The 20,081-nt window shown below is 37.3% G+C and overlaps 2 protein-coding genes across 3 annotated transcripts; one reads left to right on the forward strand and one right to left on the reverse strand.

Annotated features, from left to right (window-relative positions):
- The first annotated feature begins 971 nt into the window (after positions 1 to 971).
- Positions 972 to 4,678, forward strand: elac1 (elaC ribonuclease Z 1). Its single transcript, XM_008418397.3, has 5 exons — positions 972 to 1,384; positions 1,558 to 1,764; positions 2,042 to 2,100; positions 2,398 to 2,608; positions 3,207 to 4,678. Exons 1-5 carry the CDS (start codon positions 1,228 to 1,230, stop codon positions 3,689 to 3,691), a joined length of 1,119 nt encoding a protein of 372 aa, XP_008416619.1. The 5' UTR covers positions 972 to 1,227; the 3' UTR covers positions 3,692 to 4,678.
- Positions 4,529 to 13,078, reverse strand: mier3b (mesoderm induction early response 1, family member 3 b). 2 transcript variants are annotated; one of them, XM_081610706.1, is made up of 14 exons: positions 12,960 to 12,977; positions 12,331 to 12,433; positions 11,182 to 11,206; positions 10,808 to 10,953; positions 10,446 to 10,568; positions 10,216 to 10,339; positions 9,641 to 9,714; positions 9,460 to 9,532; positions 9,204 to 9,352; positions 8,999 to 9,080; positions 8,634 to 8,728; positions 8,409 to 8,536; positions 8,135 to 8,289; positions 4,529 to 8,000 (listed from the first exon to the last, which is right to left on the reverse strand). In XM_081610706.1, the coding sequence occupies exons 4-14, from the start codon at positions 10,904 to 10,906 to the stop codon at positions 7,528 to 7,530; spliced, it is 1,575 nt and encodes a 524-aa protein (XP_081466832.1). In that variant the 5' UTR covers positions 10,907 to 10,953; positions 11,182 to 11,206; positions 12,331 to 12,433; positions 12,960 to 12,977; the 3' UTR covers positions 4,529 to 7,527. The 2 variants fall into 2 exon arrangements, with proteins under 2 accessions (XP_081466832.1, XP_008416620.2); XM_008418398.3 differs by lacking the exon at positions 12,331 to 12,433 and having other exon boundaries at positions 12,960 to 13,078.
- Positions 13,079 to 20,081: the final 7,003 nt, after the last annotated feature.

The raw sequence follows: 20,081 nt of genomic DNA on the forward strand, positions 1-20,081 counted from the left end.
CTGTACAAATACACACACACATACACACAAGTACAAATATAATAAACTTCATTATAAAGCAAAGTGTCAGTTGTGTTGTTAAAGACTTTGGCAAAATAAGGCATTTAGATACAGTCTTATAGTCATAGGTATTGTTTTAGGTAATATTTTATTATTGTCATGCATTTTGCCATATTTCTTCCAGCATACTGTAGACAGCTGAGAAATGGTCCAACAGAACAAAAAGTGACTTTGGTTTTAATATTGAATGGTTTTCAATATTCAATGTGCAGCTTTTTCTCTGCAGCTTTAGGATGTGATATGTTGCTAAAGGGAAAGTGTTATCTATATTTATGAATATATACATGCACAAATTAAATGAATCTGTAATAGCTAGCTCATGTGACTTTCCGCCATTTTCTGGCAGTATTTGTCCAATGTTGTGATCTTGAACTTTTTTTTTTTTTTTAATAGTGCTACTTTAGTTTTTTAGTATGTTGGTAATTTTACTGAACTCTTAACAAAACTACACTGCATTCTGGGAAATGTAGGAAGAGGAAAGGCTTTATCCACTCAGTCTCCTAGCCAGTTAAGCAAGGTGGGTGGCAACTAACTCACTTTTGGTTACTAGTAGCGAGTAACTTGCGCAGCAGGAGTTTTGTGTTTCGCCACTGTGCCTTAACTTCTAGAACAACGTAGAGTGATAAAATTAATGCAACAGCTTAAAAGGAAATTGAGATATTTCCTTTTAAGATATTTAAAACAAAAAACTAATCAATATCTGTTAATTGATATGAATACACAGACATAATCATATCGCCCAACCTAATTGATGTACTGCTGCAGAATAAAATTATGTTGTATATTGACTCATTTGTCTTGTTTCCTTTTGGTCTTTGATCATATTTTATCCTTATAGAAATATTACAACAAGCAACCACTTTTAAAGTCTGTTGCTTAAATAGGGACTTCAGTATTAAAAGTATTTTAAACACTATGCTTTTATTTCATAAACATTACAGGGAAGAAAAAAAAGTCGGGTTGTTGTCACAATTAAAGCATTGCAAACACAAAAACTATTTAAACCCTGTGTTTTTGGCGCGTCTTTTCAGCCAATCCAATCGTCCAGCGCCGCGCCGTCTCGCATTTTGCGTCATCAATGTGGGACCTGTTCTGACAGGCAACATGGCTCACGTCACTGTTTGTGGAAGTTTCGATATTTCTGACTGATCTCCTGCAACTGGGAGAATGGCCATGGATATGACCTTCCTCGGAACCGGGTCGGCTTATCCGTCTCCTCACCGCGGCGCCTCGGCCGTGGTGCTGCGGACGGACGGGGAGTGCTGGCTGTTTGACTGCGGAGAGGGAACCCAGACCCAACTGATGAAAAGCCAGCTCAGAGCCGGTGAGGAACCAGCCGAACCCCGCTAAGTCTTTTGAAGTAAAAATTAAAATTAAAAAAATAAGTTCTATAAGTATTTTTTGCCGAAAGTGTTGAGATTGTAACAAACCAGATTCATTTCAATCTGGACTTCTTCATTGTTGGTAGATCATTGTCACGTCATGGTGTCCACACAGGGCGCATCACGAAGGTTTTCATCTCCCACCTGCATGGCGATCACCTGTTCGGGTTGCCTGGTCTCCTCTGCACCGTGAGCCTCAACACTAACCCCGACGTCGAGCAGAGCCTGAAATGTGTTGACATCTACGGGCCCCGGGGCCTCAGGAAGTTTCTCAGGGTGACTCTTGGGCTCACAGGATCTCAGCTGCTCTTCCCGTTTGCAGGCAGGTGCAACGCAAACCTCCCGTTGCTAAAAACTCAGGACCGAATAGAAAACATGAATATACCTCGTTTCCTTTCATGTTCGTCTAAACGGGCATTTCATAGTGTCAGACATCTCAGCTGCTCCCTGGAGAATCGGTTATAATGAAATTTTAAATACTTGGGGAAAAATAATGCATTCCCATAAAGTGTTAAGTATATGCCGTATCCAGTCTGTTTAGTTCAGAATTGGTCCTTTTTTTTGTTTAATTGCTTATTGGTTGCCTCTTGTTGCTGTAGTGCATGAGCTGGAGCCCACGCCAGACCAGAGTCCTGAAGAGGGACAGCTGAGTCTGGAGGTATGTTTTCTTTTTCTTTTTGAAGGAGTTAAAGGTGAAAAAATGATGAGCCAAACAGAAAAAAACCAAAACTAAACTTTTTATTTATTGTTCTATCTTGATCATGAGAAATCTCAACAAGCCGTTGAGATGAACTTCCTCCATCATATAAATGCATCAAGATTATTTCAGCTTCCCTACATTTATTTACATTTCTTTGGAAACGGATGCTTTGAAACGATATCTGTTGTTTATTACTTTTATTTGAGTGGTGCTTGTAGGTTTCCGATTTGCTCTAACGTTTGTCTAACATTACAGATGACTGTGGACTGCAGCCCTCCCCATCCACAGGAGCAGCCTGGCAGGACGATTCCTCTGGACGTCTCCGGCGACTGCTACCTCCTTTTCCAAGACGGCAAGTTTGTCGTCAAGGCCTTCCGGCTGTTTCACCGCATCCCTTCCTTTGGCTTCTGCATCCAGGAACACGATCGTCCCGGAAAACTGAAAACAAAACTACTGAAGGAGCTCGGTAATAAATACCTCCTGATTTACTATCAACCTGAACCGACCACTGGACAGACTTTTCAATTTCCCATAGAAAAATCCACTTTTTACCACAAACAACCAAAGAATGAATTTAAAGTTTTTTATAGTCCATTTAGTACATACACTCCTTTTTTGGTTAACTTCACAATCTCTTGAACTTTTAAGACATGAGGAATATTTTTGGACAGTAATTTTTGTATTTTTCAACTTTCTTGATTATGTTGAAAGAACATTTTCATGAGGATGTATATTTTTAAAACCCCTTACACTTACACTCATGCACTTTTTTACCCAGAAAAGGGTAAAAAAAAAAAAAGGTTTGATGCAAGTGGTGTGAGTGCCTAAAATATTTTGTGGGAACAAAATAATTTTTTTTTATGTGTATAACATTTTCAATGCAAATATATGACTGACAATGCTGTTAATTATTAGCTGATTTCGGTCTAGTAACAAAGTGTGAAACTATAAACAGGAACTTTGTAATTTTGAAAGCTTTTAAGCTTATGAGCTAGACAGTGTAGAGACTGAAATGTATTATTATTATTATTTTATTAATAATTGATGTATTTTCTCAACTTCAGGTCTTAAACCAGGCCCTCTGTACGGCCGTCTCAAAGCTGGCGAGTCTCTGGTTCTTGACAGCGGACGTTTACTGCATCCCAGTGAGGTTCTGGAAGCAGACATTCCCGGGAGGAAAGTCTGTGTGTTCGGTGACTGTAGCTCGGTGCTCGGTGAAGGAGCTTTCCGTCTGTGCGACAGGGCGGACGTTCTGGTCCACGAGGCCACGCTTGGGAACGAGCACCGGGAGAAAGCTGTGGACCACGGACACAGCACGCCTGAGATGGCAGCGGCCGTGGCTCGGACTTGCTCTGCACGGAGGCTGGTCCTTTATCATTTCAGTCAGCGCTACAAACCCAGTTCCCTGCTGAAGGAGGGAGACGAGGACGAAGTCTCAGAGCTCAAGAAGCAAGCTGACCAGGCTTTGCTGGACAGTGGGGTAGAGGTGATTCTGGCAGAGGACTTTTTGACCATTCCCATTCCTCTCAAAAAACAACTGTCCAGTTAAGGTTTGATGTGATGCAAGTGGATATGATTAATCTAACGTGTGTAATTTAGTCCTCAAGATTACGTATCACTGACTTTCATTTCCTTGTTCACTGTAAACCAAAATGTTTCTCAGATACACAAATGCACACTAAAGCTTTTCTTACAATGTTTTTTTTTTCTCAATTTTCTTTAAAGTAAAAAAAAAAAAGGCAAATTATTCAAGTCCTCCAGCAGGTTCTGGCATAACTTCTGTTTGATGGCAAATGAAGGTTAACTTCCTGTACTGCAGTAAATGTTTGCCAATAACTCAAGTATATAATGACAAGGCATTAGGAAACTTCCACTAGGTTAGCCTGATTAAAAACCAGCTCCTTGTTCTTCGCTTTGCTTCAAACAGCGAGTCTGAACGCCCGGCTACTGATAAATGACCGCTTGCTGGAGGGTTGGGCTTTTAATAAACCTGCAGTGTAGGAGTGAATGTTTTATTAGATGTTCAATATTTATCTTTAAGATAACAGTTCTCACTTTCTTCTACTTGCTGGACAAATCTCCCTGTCAAACTTTCACCTCAGGTATTTATGTTTGAGGAGTGGAGAGCTGGCTATCACTGTTTTCATCTTTAGTAGAAGTTATGAATTGATGCTTAATCATGCTTTGGTAACTTTTATCTGCATTTATTTTTTTGATGCCTTTTTCAAAATTCTCAATTTCAGTCAGATGAATCTTACAAGTTGTGACTGTTAGCTTGACACCCATTTTTCTTCTACAGCTTTTTTTTTTTTCTTAATTTCATTGTTCAATATGCTGACCTTTCTGTAATATTACTAAAGACAAAAAAACAGTATTCAATCATCTCTGAAGTTTTTCCAGAGCTTTATTTCTGGATCTGTACACAAGGTATTAAAGTACAACAGAAAATACAAAATAATGTTTAACAAAAGAAAAAAAAAACAGCAATGTTTATGTACAATTCTTATAAACAATAAAGATAGCTTCTTGAACATTTCTCATAGTGAAGTTTTTGATTGTCTATATTTCTGGATATACATTTTTAGGTTTTGTAGGGGTTTTTTTTTATTCACAAAGGTGTTTTTCGGTTTTAAAGGATGTGAATTTTCCGTTTCAAAACACGACTGCTATATTCTGTTTAACTTTTAAACTTCTAAACACAATACAAAATATAAAATAAATTTGTTTAGTGCTTTCCTGCACACACAAATCTCAAGCCAGAGAGATCGATAAAATATCACATTTTCCGAGTTCACAGGGAGGTGAGAACCTACTCAAACTACTTGATGGCCTTTACATTCTGACAGTTTTTAGTCTTTGTACAAACCACAGGTGAAATAAATATCACTGCACTGCTAAAGCTAGAAGAGCTTGGAGGACCTACTGCATTATGCACATTGCATTAAAAGAGAAACGAGCTCTTCGCATACTTACTCAGCAGCCATCCCTTAACCATCAAGACAAATATCGACGAGTAAAAAGATTCAGGAAAGAAAGATGAGTGTCTTTTACACATGGCTGCAAAAACCGCAACATTGAGTAATACCAGCACGTCTTCAGGTAAAGCCGTTTTCTGTGGCACACTAGAGAGGCAGGCGCAGCTGGCATGCGTGGTTTCAGCTGCCGCCAGGAGTTTTTGGGTATCGTGACTATCCAGAGAAATGAGATTTGAACAAGTCAAATGCTTAAATGCAGAAAAAAAAAAAAAAACCCATGACTGTACATATCTACAAATTATTGCCTTTCCGACAGAGAACCAAATTTGAAACCTTTGTATCAACACAAACTCACAAGTGTAAGAGGTCAGTTAATAGGCGTTTTAAAGGCTATTTGCTAATTATTTACATGAAATGCAGATGTAAAGAACCTCTCTCTGATGCTGGGCTTTCAAACTGAATTTACATGATGGAAACTTAGTGATGATTAGTGGGCGTGAATTTGATCTTTACACAAACATTATGGGAGAAATGCAAACATGTACTGGACAAGACAGACATGATGTTCCCCTGAAACAAACTAAACACTCATAGCACGATGCATAGATAAATTAAGTAAACACTACTACTGCATCCAATTCACTGACGCCGATCCGCTGAACATTTTTTTTTTTTGTGGATTTTTTTTGTTTTTGTTTTACAATTATGGAATTCAGTCAAGTAAAAACCGCTCCATTTCTGCTACGTTGCTCCCATGAAATTGTCAATCGGGTTTTAAAAGGCATCTCTCGTCAGTACAGGCTAAGCAGAGGTTACGTACGCAACTCAGAGGCTTTAAATAAACATAACACCACCAGCAGGTTTACCAAAGCTTGCTAGTAATGGAAAAAAAAAAAATGGAGCTACTTGATTGAGGAACAAATTCTACCATATTTAACAATAACAAGGTCATATACAGGTAAACCTGCCAAAGAGCAGCATGAACAAACTTAAACGCATTAAATTAAGTCTTACAAAGGTCAAAGTATACTCAATAAATACAGAACTTGACTGTGTCAGTGTTTAGATGGCTATTAACCCAACCACAATCTTTGCATTGCTATATTGCTGTTACAGTTTGCTCCAAAGATTTCACAACTGGGAGAAAAGGAAAACAATGCGACTTCAATAACGTTGAGGCTGTAAAATGTTTTCTTCACCAGCTGTTTAGAAGCACGATGACAAAACAATAAATCAGGGCCAGAAATGTAGGTTTAACATGAGAGAAAAAAATTAAATTAAAAATTAGGATGCTGCAAAGGTTCGCACATGCCAAGTTAAATTAATCTGAACTTAAAGATGAGATGCACCAAGAAAGCGCCTCTTTACGGTTTCAAATCATGACATGTTTTGTGCGTCGCACTCCTTGGGGTTCGATGCTGTAGCTGAGAGAAAAAGACTGGAAGCTAATTATTTTAGTATCAACAAAGTGTTTGGAAATTAAACTTCTATAATCTATGTATAAATTAGGCTGCAAAAGAGCAAGACTTAACTCAGCTAAAGTACTCTGTTTTTTTTTTCTTCCTTTAAGTGCTGTGAGTAATAGAACATGCCAGATTTGCCTTTTTGAAAACTTAATCTACATTCTTTATCGAATGGGATGGGATGAGTTTTGTCTCTTCAAGACAAATCAAAATTTCAGAAAAAAAAGGTATAGGTTAAAGTACTACAAAAAAAATTTGTAACAAAGATTCTGATTGGTGCATCTCCATAAATTAACTCAAATTGAAGAACCTTTGCAGCAAGTCAAAACACTTCCTGGCCTCTGAGCGAATCTGCATGCTAGTGTTACTTCCACTCAAGTTTTTGGAGTTGGTGGGGGGTCAACAACACCATCTGCACCATTCTGATTACTGAAAAGTACCTGTAAACCAAACACAATTAAAAAAAAATAAAATAAAATAATTAAATATAAGTACCACATCAAATAAAGACAGGCAACTACTAACACTAGAGGCAGAAAACAATCTGTTTTGGCAGCTGAAAAGAATGGCAGGATAACAGACTGTAGCGCTGAAGATGCTTGTATGTCAGGGAAGAAGATTCACGACTCTCCTACTGCAGCTTCTGGGCCCCACGGTACACGAACGTTACACATCTCGTAAACGCAAACGAAAATAAAATAAATGGCTATATAAACTCTTGAGAGAAATCAAGATTTTAGTTCTATATGGTAGACATCACTGATGTCATATTACACAAAAAATGAAAACAAAAAGTATATTCATATACATATATATAGATATGTATATATTTATATAATAGAATTTAAACAAATCAGATTTTCCAGTGAGGTCAGTCTTATGTACAAGCAAGAAAAAAAAAAAAAAGGTTTCAAAAAGGGAAGAACAGAGGAAGAAGACGAGGAAGATCACTCTGACTGAAGTGCTGCAGTATGCTGTGTGTGGTGCCGCGCGTGCGCTCCCAGAAACCCGTTGGGCTCGCCGCTGCCGGCTAAGCTCCCAAAGTCTGTGACGGACACGGCCATTTTGGCGCCGGTGATTCGGTGGTGGTGCGTCGTTGTCCGTCGGGCTTCAAAGTCCACACCGAGGTTAGCGACGGAAACGTCGTTGATAAACGAGTCAGGCAGTGTCATCTTGAGTCTCTTAGAGGGCCGCTCGCAGTCCTTGTTGACGCACACTCCTCCGAGCTGGCCCAGGTCGGAGTAGAAGCCGGCGTCGAGCATGTTGAGGCAGTCGGGGTCGGCGCCGTTGGAAGGGAACCCGAGGGATTCGTCGTGGCTCAGGGATCCACGGTGGAGACTTTCCAGAGGAGGAAAGCTGTAGGAGTCTAAGCAATTCACCTCTCCAGGGGAGCATACTGTGGCTACAGTGTTGCTTAAAGCTGCGAGGAGACAGAACTGTGTTAGTATGGAAAATATAAAGATGACAACTACGTTAAAAAAAATAAACGAAAAAAAAAAGGACAAGTCGGAAAACCATCTGCTACGAAGAATTTCACATTATTCCCATACAAACCTGTGAGATCGCTTGCAGTGATGGAGTTGAGCAGACTGAGCTGCTGCTCTGTTGTGGCCTCCATCCTTCCCCCTCCACCTGCGCCTGAACACACAGATGACGAGCTGTCCACCGCCAAGCCCTCCGCTTCATCCACCAGCCTGTCCATCAGGTCACTGCGCAATAAAATCACAACCGAGACAATTTGTTCAGCATCAGGTATCGTTTTTTTTCCCCCCCAGTGTACGTGTGACATGGAGCAAACGGGTCAAACCAACTTGTTCCGGTCACTTACGTTACACCAGGATAGCTGCTGTACTTCTTCTTCCCAAACCGATTCTGCTGCACAAACACGTCGAAGCGCTCGGACTTCTTCCACATGTAATAAAACGCTACGCATTCTGCTACTGTCCGTGTTGTTACCTGAGGGGACAAAAACATTCAAATTCAATAAATTGATTTTTTTTTTTCTTCTTACTTTTGCATAAATACTTTTGTAAAAACATGAAATAAGTCTCACTTTGTGTTTCTGAATAAGGTGAAAGTTCTTGTCGTACATCTGGAGAGCATGTTCAAAGTTCCTGCATTCTTCCTCCGACCATGGAGGAGATTTTTCTAAAACAAAACACGACAAATATTAAACAGCGATTCATGTAATCATCTGAAAAGTAAAGGATGTCTGAACCAGAGAGTCAGTCCAAATAACTGAGCTTAAAGGCTTAAAAAATTAAGTTTATTAACTCTAGACCTAACATCTGACAAGACAAACTTTGGATATTCCATGATTTACTATTACAGCTCATCTGAAAAAAAAAAACTTATATATTTAGAAATAAAGGGCCTGTTGACATATGGAATAGTGTGATCATTTCCTTGTTTGCTTACCTTTAGAGGATTTCACATGGTTGCAGTATCTTTCTAGTGCTTCACGGATGCTGTAGTTACATTTCACAAGCTCGTACAAAGCCTAAGTTGGAAAAATGAAGCATTGAACAAAAAAAATCAGATACTAACTACCCATAGAAATATTGATTTTTTTTTTTTTTCCCAATGTGCTACATCAAAAGATTGTCAAGGAGACGTGACCTACCTGCTCGTCATCTCGAACATGCATCCCTGGTTTGTCGCATCCTGTGCTTTCATCCGTTGTCCTTGACAACACTTCAGAGAGATAACTCCTAACCTTGTTTTCGGACAGAACGTCTGGGCTCCACAGTAACTCATCATCATCTTCATACACTGTTTAAAAGAGGAGATGGTTTAGAGTTAGAGCTGCTGCTTAATTCCCCTTGATGTTGTTAGGAATTGGCTAGACAGGATGTACAGATGCAAAAAGCAGTGCTCACCTTTCTCCTCATCTTTGTAGTGACAGAGGCCAGATGGCACCTCTGCTTGGTACTCGACCCCCACCATGATTTCCTTGAAAAAAAAAAAGAGAATACCATGTTGAAAGTAAATACAAAAGGTCTGGCTTCATATGACATGAAGTTTATTATTACGTAATATATAATACAATCCATCACTCACTTTTCCAGAGTCGTCGGGGCTTGGCCCAAGATCGTCACACTCTGATTCTTTATCCCCATCAGAGATGGCATTGGCTAAAACAAAAATCAAGAAATCACATTATTAAACACACACTCCTGTACTTTCTGGCTCAGAAGCATAAGGTTTAAACCTTCATATAATTTTGAGAATCTACAAGATGATCTCATTTGTCTGTAAAATTTTGCAGATTTTACAGACAAAATTTTACAATTTTCTAATGTGTCAGGATTTAGTGCAAACTGGCAAACATTTTAAATGTCACTCAAAAGATTTGACTATTTTGCAATGACTTTGACATAGCGTCGATCCCCTGTAAATAGTTTTCTTTTTCAGGGCAGACACTCTGACTTTGATCATCACTATGATAAATATTGAAGGACACATCATCAACCATGCCAAAATCTGATACAAAATGTTATAATAAAATAAATGGATGCAAATTATGTTTGTGCAAAGTCACTCAGTCACAATCCAAATGCAAATCTGTCTTTTTTCACTCAATATGCTATACATAAAACTTTAACAAGTTTACTGACACAAATCTGTAAACTTACATCGAAGTGTTCTTGGAAAGAAGTCTGTGGTCTCATGAGAAGTAACTGATGGGGTCAGATCATCAGCTGAAGATTGGGTCTCCTCCTCATAATCACCAGATAACAGATCTTTTGCTATTTCCTCCTGAGGAGACCAGAATAATCAGTTAGATAGCCCAAAACCAGTTATTTTGTCCTAGATATAAACTTTTTAATATGTTTAATGTGTGTGTGCATTTGCAGGTCTTTACCTTATCCAATGTCATGTCAGGCAGCTCATCAGTCAGGTCCCCAGAGGAACTGTCTATACTGGAGCCAGCTGACGCCTCATAGCGATAAATCGCCAAAAGTTCTTCCAAAGGCATGTTCCCTTCCTGATGGAAAAAACAATCAAATAAAATGTCAATTTTTCTGTGATGTGATGGCTGCATTAGATGGAAAATATTTCAATAATAAACTTAAATCGGCTAAATTTTAATAATTAAGATTAAATTGGAACGAACATACTGAATGTTTTAATGAATTGACTTTTTATTTGTTGCGAATTGGTCTTTTCTAAATTGTATTGAATAAGTACGTAATTGGAAGCCAAATGAAATGAGGACTCGTTTACCCTTTCTAAATCTGCAAGTTCAGAGCTGAAGTTCCTCCCGCCATCTAAAGACTCCTCCTCTTCCAGGGTTCTCTCGTCGTCGTATTCATGAACTAACATTTCTGCAGTTGGGTCAAAGTCATGGTCCTCTGATGATAAAGAGCCAACTGAACAAACAAAACAGAAATATCTTAGCGGCATAGCACAAAAATTGTTTTAGGGAGATCACACAAACACAAGAGTCGCAAAAAAACACAAGAGAGCACAAGACTAGATTGTTCAGATTTCAGTGCTATTAAAATAGTCAGTATCCTTCTAATATTTAAAAGCATTTCTTTAAAAAAAGACTTAGGCAAATTAAACATAAAAACAATAATACATGGTGAATTAGTTACCTGGACTTGAACTTCCTAGAGAAGCCTGAAAGTAAAAAGAGCAAAAAATGAATACAAATCTACATAGTTTTATCGTTAGGAGAAAAAAAAATCTCTACCACAAAAAGCATTCATGGGCGAATATGGGAAATGTGTGATGCATGTGGATCTATAAGCTAATAAACATTTTGTTCATCAATGTAACTTTCATTGATACACCTTTACATCACACAGCATTAACAGATGCAACCAAGAGAATGCACGCGTGTTAAATATGGTCACAAATGCTGAGAACTGTCAAATTTGTGATTGTGTTGCATCAAGTTACACAGAATTTTTTTGGTTTAACAAAACAGTGTTTGATTCACTTGAAAACAAGCTGATGTGTTTTAAAGGTTTGACTGTTGGTTGACATTTTCAGATACCGATATACCAAAAATCTAATGATTTAATAGGTTACAACATGCTTAATTAGGTCTCTCCCACACACACACACACAACCACACACCAGGCTGTATTAAAATGCTGACATAATTTTCAGCTGAAATTTAGGTCTCAACTATAATGTTTCATTTTAAAAAGAATATCAGATGAATGCATTTTCATTTCAAGATGGCATAATGTCACCATTTTTAAAGGCGAACATATTTTAAATCCCAGCACTAATATGACATTATCATACTTCTCATAGTATAGCAATATTTAAAACTAAGAATTTTTTGTTATAATTTGCCCCCAAAATGTTTAATTGAAAATTCAGAGGCATAAATGAAACCAGAAATTCTTAAGCATTAAATTACAAACACAATCTTAGCATAAAATTATTTGATGCCCTTTCAGATGAAACTGGTTAACATTTCCCTCTTCAGAATTTTGCCAACATACCTGTATGCAAAAAAGTGCATGACGTTTTTACACCTGCAGTAATAAAAATGAAGCAAACTCGTGAAATGATAAGCTCCAAAAATTCGTAAGTTGATCGAAATAGTAGAACTAAAAAAAAAAAAAACACAAATGACCCAACACCTAAAATAGTCATTATGATGGGCCAAATGTGGGTATACATTTATTTTAAATGTCTCTGCTCCAAACAGCATCATGCATTCATCCAGAATACATGTTAACAATCCACAATGGGGGATACATATTCAGAAATACCGTTATGGTTACCTGCTATAGGTAGCTAATTTGACATGAGCCGCAAGTCATATTGCAATTTCAGATTTGAAGCAAGGGATTGGGATTCTTCACTACATCCAAATAAATCAGGCCCCTGTGTAAAAGACAACAGCAAGATTTTAACTGAATCTGCTCCCGAAACACTTTGCTAGCCGCCAAGCTAACCCTAAAAGCTTAATGTTAACGCTCTGCATCGAGAAATGTAAACACTAATTTGGTTTGCATCGCGCCGTCATCGGTGGGGAAAGATGTTCTTTTCAGTAAAGGTATTGTAAAATTAGCTCAAGCCGTTCAAATACAACTTAAATGATAATAAACTCGAAATACTCTGTTATTTCCTTTAAGCAGCCGACTGGCGTTAAATTTACGTATCAATTTACACAGCCGCTACTGCGAAGCAGCTGAGAGCGAAGGCGCAGAGGCCTCCTAGTGAAGGATCACTTCAGACATTCAAGCATATTTTATAGGAATAAAAATGACATTTATGGCATAAAACACGCTATACATGCAGCAAAAACGTTTTTCTCCTCAATCGATAACATAAAGAATAAAACTAAAATACGTGAATACAAAAAATATCGATTAAAGACCGGGAGCTTCTCCCCTGTTTTCCCTCTTACCTCCGCCATATTGGTACCTTTAGCTAATGAGCTCGTCCTAGCGCAATACCCGGATGAGAGCTCTGAGCCAATCGGAGGTCCAGGTGACGGCTGTAGTCGTGACGCCGGTCAAGCCAACCACTGATCAGAGTAACGGCAATGATCAATAAACGTTAAATTGACAGATGAACATTTCAGGAAAACGTGAAAAAACACAAGTCAGATCAATTTTATATACAGAACATAATAGATGTCATGTCATCGACCCTAATAATACCTCACGAACCAGCAGTTTCAGCAGTTTGCTAGAACATTCCTGGTACGTTCTCAGAACATACTAGCTTATTTCTTACTCTTCCTATTACATATTGTAGCTATCTCATTTCCAAAACTCTGTCGTGGACATGATCATTTATTTCGTTCCGTTGTCCTTGCAGCTTATGAAATATTTTGGAGCCCTGTTAAGAAAATGACCATGGGAAATTATTGAACCTTTTCAGTCTATAATTGAAAGGCATTCTTACCTTAAGTATGCAATAGTCGTCCAATGTTATTCTTCCCTAATGCATTAAATTTACCGAAGTTTTTCTTCTCAAGTGGTTTCAATTACATTTAAGGATGGCAAAAAATGTGACATTTTCATAATAAACTTTCTTAAAGAGTTTTTTTTCACACGCCTAAGCAGATAATCGAAACAACAAATAGCGTTCTATTAGTTGTGCACTGGGCAAACACTTCCATTTGCACCTAATTTTTATATAAAATTTGTATATTTTATAAGCATGGTAAATGTTTTATAAATTCGTAATCAGATATTTTAGTTCAGTTTTCAATTTTAAATTTTTCATCGGCAGTTAGCTATTTAAGAATTAAACAAATCTTCATAATAGACGTAGAAATATCAAATGTAGAGTCGCCTTAAAATGTTATTTGACTCCACAACATTGCCTTCAAAGAGATTAAAACAGTCTGTTTCTTATACAATGGCCAGCAGGAGGCAAAATAAGTGCAGGGAATGATTATTTTCAAACCGACAACAGTTCCCTTATTCAGGTGAGAATCAGGATGGGACCCACATCGATTCTGCTTAGAAGATGAGCAAAGAAACAAAGAAAAAACAAAATAAATCAGATGTTTTTGTGACCCATTTTTTTGTTTTTGAAATTTTGTCTTGCTCAAGAAAGCTATGATTCAGTCACGTATAAAACTGCTGTGTAATTTTACAATTACGTAAACAAATATTAATTTTACGTAATTGTAATTCCTAAGCCATGGGAAAATGTTATTGTTTCCTAAATTATCAGTGCTTTGGCATTGCTACATTAAACAGAGTTTTCCCATTATTTAATCTAATGAAATGTATTATTTATTTAGTGAGTATTATTATTATTTTGTTTCGCTGTCACAGGAAGTTAATATCTCTAAATCTGGAAAGTGGAATCCCCAGTGAAGGACAAACAGTGTGGGCTGAATTGGAGGACTTATGATTCACGGTTTCAGACTATCCAGAGGAACCTCCCTCCACAGGTTATACTTGAACCAAATATGAGAGGGTTTTAACAAGTAAAGGTTATGTACTATACCCTTCACACCACTTCCCATACATTCCAGAGAAACAACTAGGGCACCATATGAAAGCTTGTCTTTTTTCTAAGGTACACCAGGGAGTATTTTGTACATGTAAGTACTTTAAGCATGGCAGTTAAGGGGTTAATATCAATTTTAATACTCGTGAACATTTTAAGTTATATAAGCAAACAATGAGAATTGAAGAAGAAAACAAGTTATAACTGCGGCAGACTGGCGGCCTGTCCAGGGTGTACCCTACCTCTCGCCCGAAACGTTCACTGGAGATAGGCACCAGCAACCCTCCTGACCCCACTAAAGGACAAGGGTGTACAGAAGATGGATGGATGGATGGATGGATGGATGGATGGATGGATGGATGGATGGATGGATGGATGGATGGATGGATGGATGGATGGATGGATGGATGGATGGATGGATGGATGGATGGATGGATGGATGGATGGATGGATGGATGGATGGATGGATGGATGGATGGATGGATGGATGGATGGATGGAACAATTTTGAGGGGGAATAAATTAAGACAATTCCAAATTCTTCCCCCTTAAAATGGCTAAGTTACATATGACATCAGCTAATAAGACTGCACATGCTTATATTTTAGGATATGTGTGCAAAGAGAAATCAAGAGAAAATGCCTTGTCAGACAAGACCTGTCTTGGTAGGACAGAATAAAGTTTGACAGATAGAACATTGACAAATGCTAGCAGTTCTAGAATAAAGTTTTTTGGGGTTTTTTTTAAAGATGAGTGTAAAACTGACTTATTTGTACACCAGGAGAACAGAGTACCGTATGTGTTTGGAGTGAGAGAAATAAATTAAGAAAAAAACCTCACAAAATCTAAATAGTTTGGGATGCTTTGCTACTTGCTGCATGACCAGGTACCTGGACTGTTGGATGTAAAAGCAACATTAGATTCACAAAATTTCTCAAGCATCTTACATTTGAAAATGAAAAGTGGGAGAAACTTTCCTCTGAACCATGTCAGAAACTGCTAAATGAGTACAAGAATCATCTCACTCTACTTATTTAATCAGTAGAGTCAATCAGAGAGATCACCATACTGTGTCCTAACCGTTCTCCTGATGTTGCTTGTGTATCTAGTAGTGGCACAAATATTCTGTCCAGAAAATGGTGTCAGCTGATGTTCAGCATCTCAGCTGTGATTGGTCCAATGACATCAAGCAAGCAAGTAGTTGTTGATGTCTATTGGTTGTGTTGAACAAACATTGCCCTAAAGAAAGGAAGATTTTTAAACATGCAATTTAATACATTTGTAAAACAAAGCAAAATAAAATAAAAATAGAATTAAGCTGAAGTAGATTAAAAAGAGAATGCAAAATATTTGAATTGCAATACTGATTTTAAGAGAATGTTGTGAAGAGCTTTATTTAAAACATAGCAATCAAGTGTTTATGATTAATATATCATTGTTCATAATAAAGAAAAAAGTAGGAAAGAAGAAAGAAAGAAATAACAAAGAGAGAATAATATATTGTGGCAGTTGGCTAGTTTACATCAAACATAATTTTTGTTGCACCACTTAGCTGGTGCATCCCTTGTGATAAGCACAGTTAAATAAAAGCAACATTTTCTACCTGTTTTGTTCCCCTTCATCCCTCCCTCTCTGGCAAATCTATGATTACTCATTTAAAAGCACTTTAAATCCCTACTTTCACAGAACAATGTTGTCAGGAAGATATGTGGGCCCTTACTTAATGAGTGAAATTGCCAGGTCAACAAGTTATCCTCTGACGTAGGTTGTGGAGAGGCGGGTTAGAAAGGGTCACCGATCCATTGTTATACTGCAAACCGGAAGCGCATGATTAACACGGGCCCACACCTACACTGAATCTGCAGCGGTCCGGCAACTTCCCACTCAGCTGATGTACCTCATAGTGCATTGTAACAACTTGATAATTATCTATTATGCTCCAGGATAAATGGAGACATTCACTGCATGTTAAATATCATGCATTGTTTAGGAATGGCACACTGACTGAAATGTAAAAACTGCTAGACTATAACAATTAAAGTGGTCATCAACTCAGCTTGTCTATATGTATGGTATATAATATAATATAATATAATATAATATAATATAATATAATATAATATAATATAATATAATATAATATAATATAATATAATATAATATAATATAATATAATATAATATAATATATTTTTATGTTGAATAAAATAAAATTTAATTGAATTAAAAACAGTAAATAAAAAGTTTTTTGAAAACATACAATGAGGAGAATTAAATGTCATTAATACTATAAAAAAAATCAGCCATCATGACTAAACTATTTTTTTAAATAAAGAAAAATATATTAATCTGTGTAATTAAATCGCTAATTACCTGAGCTGTTTAGTGGGATAGAAAAGTGACAAAATAGTAATATTGCTGAAACCTGCTGGTTATGTTCTGAACCCTGTTCCCGTTTTAAGCTTTTTAAGTTCACCGTGTACTTTCCATGAACACCTGGGGACTCGCTTTCCATAAAATAACTGACCACCAGGTGGCAGTGGGTGGATGCTTTGGGTTCGAGATGACTCAGCTAAAGCATTTTTCCATTTTCTCTATGTTGCTAGAGTGCTGCAGCAAAAAAAAAAAAAACGCCCCCCCCCAAAAAAATAAAAAAACAAAAAACAAAACACAAAGTGTGCTATGTTTGGATGAATCATGGAAACTCCAACATGCGCAATGACACAGGTCTGTTTTATCAAGCCGAGCATTTCAGTCCACCATAAACAGTGAGCAGCTGCAGAGCAGTTTCCACAGTGTCAACAAACTCCTCTGAAGGACTTCGCCATTTGGAAGTTTATATTATTCATCCTAAGCATAAACATGGTGTTGTGCTTTTTCTTAACAAAGTAATTTCCACGAAACTCATAAAAAGTGATTGTGCGTATCACTATTTGCATTGGCCCATGAAATGAGCTGGAAATAGATGCAAGTAAACAGTTTACAAAGAAGATAAATACAACCACGAAAGCAGCCTCTGTCGGCAAGGATTGATCAAGATTGAATTAGTTGATGAGAAACACATGTAAGCTGCATTTAGACATTTTGTGATAGCTCTAACAGATCCTATAGTGCATAATATTTTGTATGAATGAAAACAGATAAGTGAAGTTACTTGAATATTACTTGAATATATTTCAAATATATATTATGCTCAGAGCAGAATCACTCACTATCTTAGAAAGTATAAATAGACGTTTGACGCATTGTGGAATGCATTACCAATATCTGTCTGGTTTCTATAGAAAAAGCTCTCCTAGTCCAGCCTGTCAGGTTAACTGAGATGATGTATCTTGGTAGGTTTGTGCCACATTCATTCTAGTTTCAGATGGATTATACAGTGTAACATAATCTATAGGAGAAAAGAAACATAATTGATTTTTTAAGTGCAAAGGTTTTCTTTGCATGTGTACTTTCTCTGACTTTTTTCCTCAGCATACAAATACGACAAGATGGTTAAATAGGAAAGGCTTTCCTAATACAGCTCTTGTGTGTTTTGTTAATTATTTGTGATGTTTTTCCTGAAAAATAAGAGGTGGCTCGGGGACAAAAGTGGCATGTTGTAAGAAAAAAAATTGTGAGATCAAAAATAAAACACCTCTAATATTTTGGTTCTGAAATGCACCCATCTAGACTCTCAGGAGGGGTTGTTTTATTTTTAAGGGTACATTAGCAACCATGTGTTCATACACTGACGCTCTTAGGAAGTAAGAGCTGCAGTGGAAGAGTCATTATTTTTCCTATGTATGATTCTACTGGATAAAGGTGCTGAAGTACTTCTTAAGAGCTCATCTGAACAGATGTGGGCAAGGGGAACGGGCTGAAAAAAACACAACTATTTCTGCCATGATGAAAGGACACCTCAACTGAAGCAGACAAAAGAAACACAAATCATGCATATAGTTTCAGGTTGTCAACATCTACCTTATAAAGATGTTTTTGTGCACCCCTTTATTGCTTACGATGTTGTCATGTTCCAGCTGGTATTACATAATATTTTCATGCTAATTTTGTTCATATGCATCTTTGGTCACATTTCTTTTCAGTTGGCCTTTTACATTCAGTTTTTTTGCCTCTCTTTGCAAGCTTCTGCATGTAACTTGTGCCAGCTTAGGCCAGGTCTAGGTTTAGAATTTTGTTGTATTTTGAAACATTTGCACAGTTTTTCTTTGTCTACAGATTTTCTATCTGTAGTGAGCACTACAGAGCTTCCATTTATTTGGAAGCTCGACTTCCAAATAAATGTGGAAGTCGAGCTTCCACATTTATTTGCCTTAAGTTTCTACTCTATTCTATTCTGTTCTATTCTATTGCAGCATATCCAATTCTTATTTCTGAGACACCACACAAGAAAAAAGTTCTTATGCTTGATGCACAAGCTGCAAGAACTCCCAATGCAGAGGTGAAGGAACAGAAAACGTGATCTTGTTCTTGCAGCTTTTGGAGAGAAGAACAGTTGTTTCTATTCTTGTTGAGTATGAATTGACATTATTTAACCAACCTTTTTTGGCCCATTCTAAGACAGAGCATACTCACTGAATAAAAAGATGCATGTAAAAGCATAGATAAAGGACAGGCCAAAAATAATTCCCCGATGGAAAAACAGCCTGGTTAAGGTTACAGTTTTTGGTGTAACCATAATCGGGCAATATTTTGCTTCAGAATTATTTTACATTAACTCTGTATTAAATTGCTGACTAGTTGAGGACCCTTGGTGCATTTATCTCCTGCTAAGTGTACCAATCCCAACAATCGAAAAGTGCAGAGCTGTTTCTTTATTAAATCACCTCCTAATGCACCTATCTAACTTCATTTTAATGCAGCCATTGTGAGCTGATACACGATTGTCTGCAGTCTGTGAGGAATCTGTTGTGTCTCCTCAGTTGCTGGTGAGGTTAGGGAGTTTGAAGCATGCATCAACCGTTAGTGTGGGAATTAGCAGGGCTGCTTCTGAACTCGGCCCCTCACTGAGCTCTGAAGCACTGCACAGCAGATCCAATATTTCACCGGCTGCCTTCATGTAATGTGTGTAAGATATATGTGCATGACTGACCAAAGGTTTTGAAATTTAATCGCAGGATCAGAGCAAAGTTCAATTTCATAACTGTAAATTATTTCATATGTATTCGTGTTTCTTTCCGTTAGTAATTCATTATCCTGTGATGTATCACTTTGATGAACCAGCTAAAATATTAGCTTAAATATTAGTAATTAGTTATATTAGTTAAATTATCTTACATAATTTAACTGAATTGTGGATTTTTTTTCTGAATATTTTATATAAAACTCTGTTGCCACCTATTGTGACACAATTATCCAGAGTCATCTCCTGCTGGTAGATGTTAAATATTACCAGCAGGAGAACCATATTTTTCCTAAAGTATGCCAAGAGAAAATAAGCTAACAGAGAATACCTGACACACTCTTCACCAAAAAGCCATTCGTGTAAAGACTAAAACTGCAAAAGTAAGCACAAAGATAAGGCACAAAGACAATAATTTTAGCTGAGCACACACTGAA

The sequence above is a fragment of the Poecilia reticulata genome, chromosome 9 (assembly GCF_904066995.2).
Source record: "Poecilia reticulata chromosome 9, P_reticulata-male-v2, whole genome shotgun sequence".
NCBI classification, from domain to species: Eukaryota; Metazoa; Chordata; class Actinopteri; order Cyprinodontiformes; family Poeciliidae; genus Poecilia; species Poecilia reticulata.

Bases quoted from the DNA above. Each gene is read 5' to 3' on its own strand.
- elac1 (XM_008418397.3), top strand. From the start codon at position 1,228: ATGGCCATGGATATGACCTTCCTCGGAACCGGGTCGGCTTATCCGTCT. The intron at 2,101-2,397 runs GTATGTTTTCTT...CTAACATTACAG, and splicing joins AGGGACAGCTGAGTCTGGAG to ATGACTGTGGACTGCAGCCC. The intron at 2,609-3,206 runs GTAATAAATACC...TCTCAACTTCAG, and splicing joins AAAACTACTGAAGGAGCTCG to GTCTTAAACCAGGCCCTCTG.
- mier3b (XM_008418398.3), bottom strand. The intron at 9,353-9,459 runs GTGAGCACTGCT...TCTTTTAAACAG, and splicing joins CTACAAAGATGAGGAGAAAG to TGTATGAAGATGATGATGAG. The intron at 9,081-9,203 runs GTAGGTCACGTC...TTTCCAACTTAG, and splicing joins ATGTTCGAGATGACGAGCAG to GCTTTGTACGAGCTTGTGAA.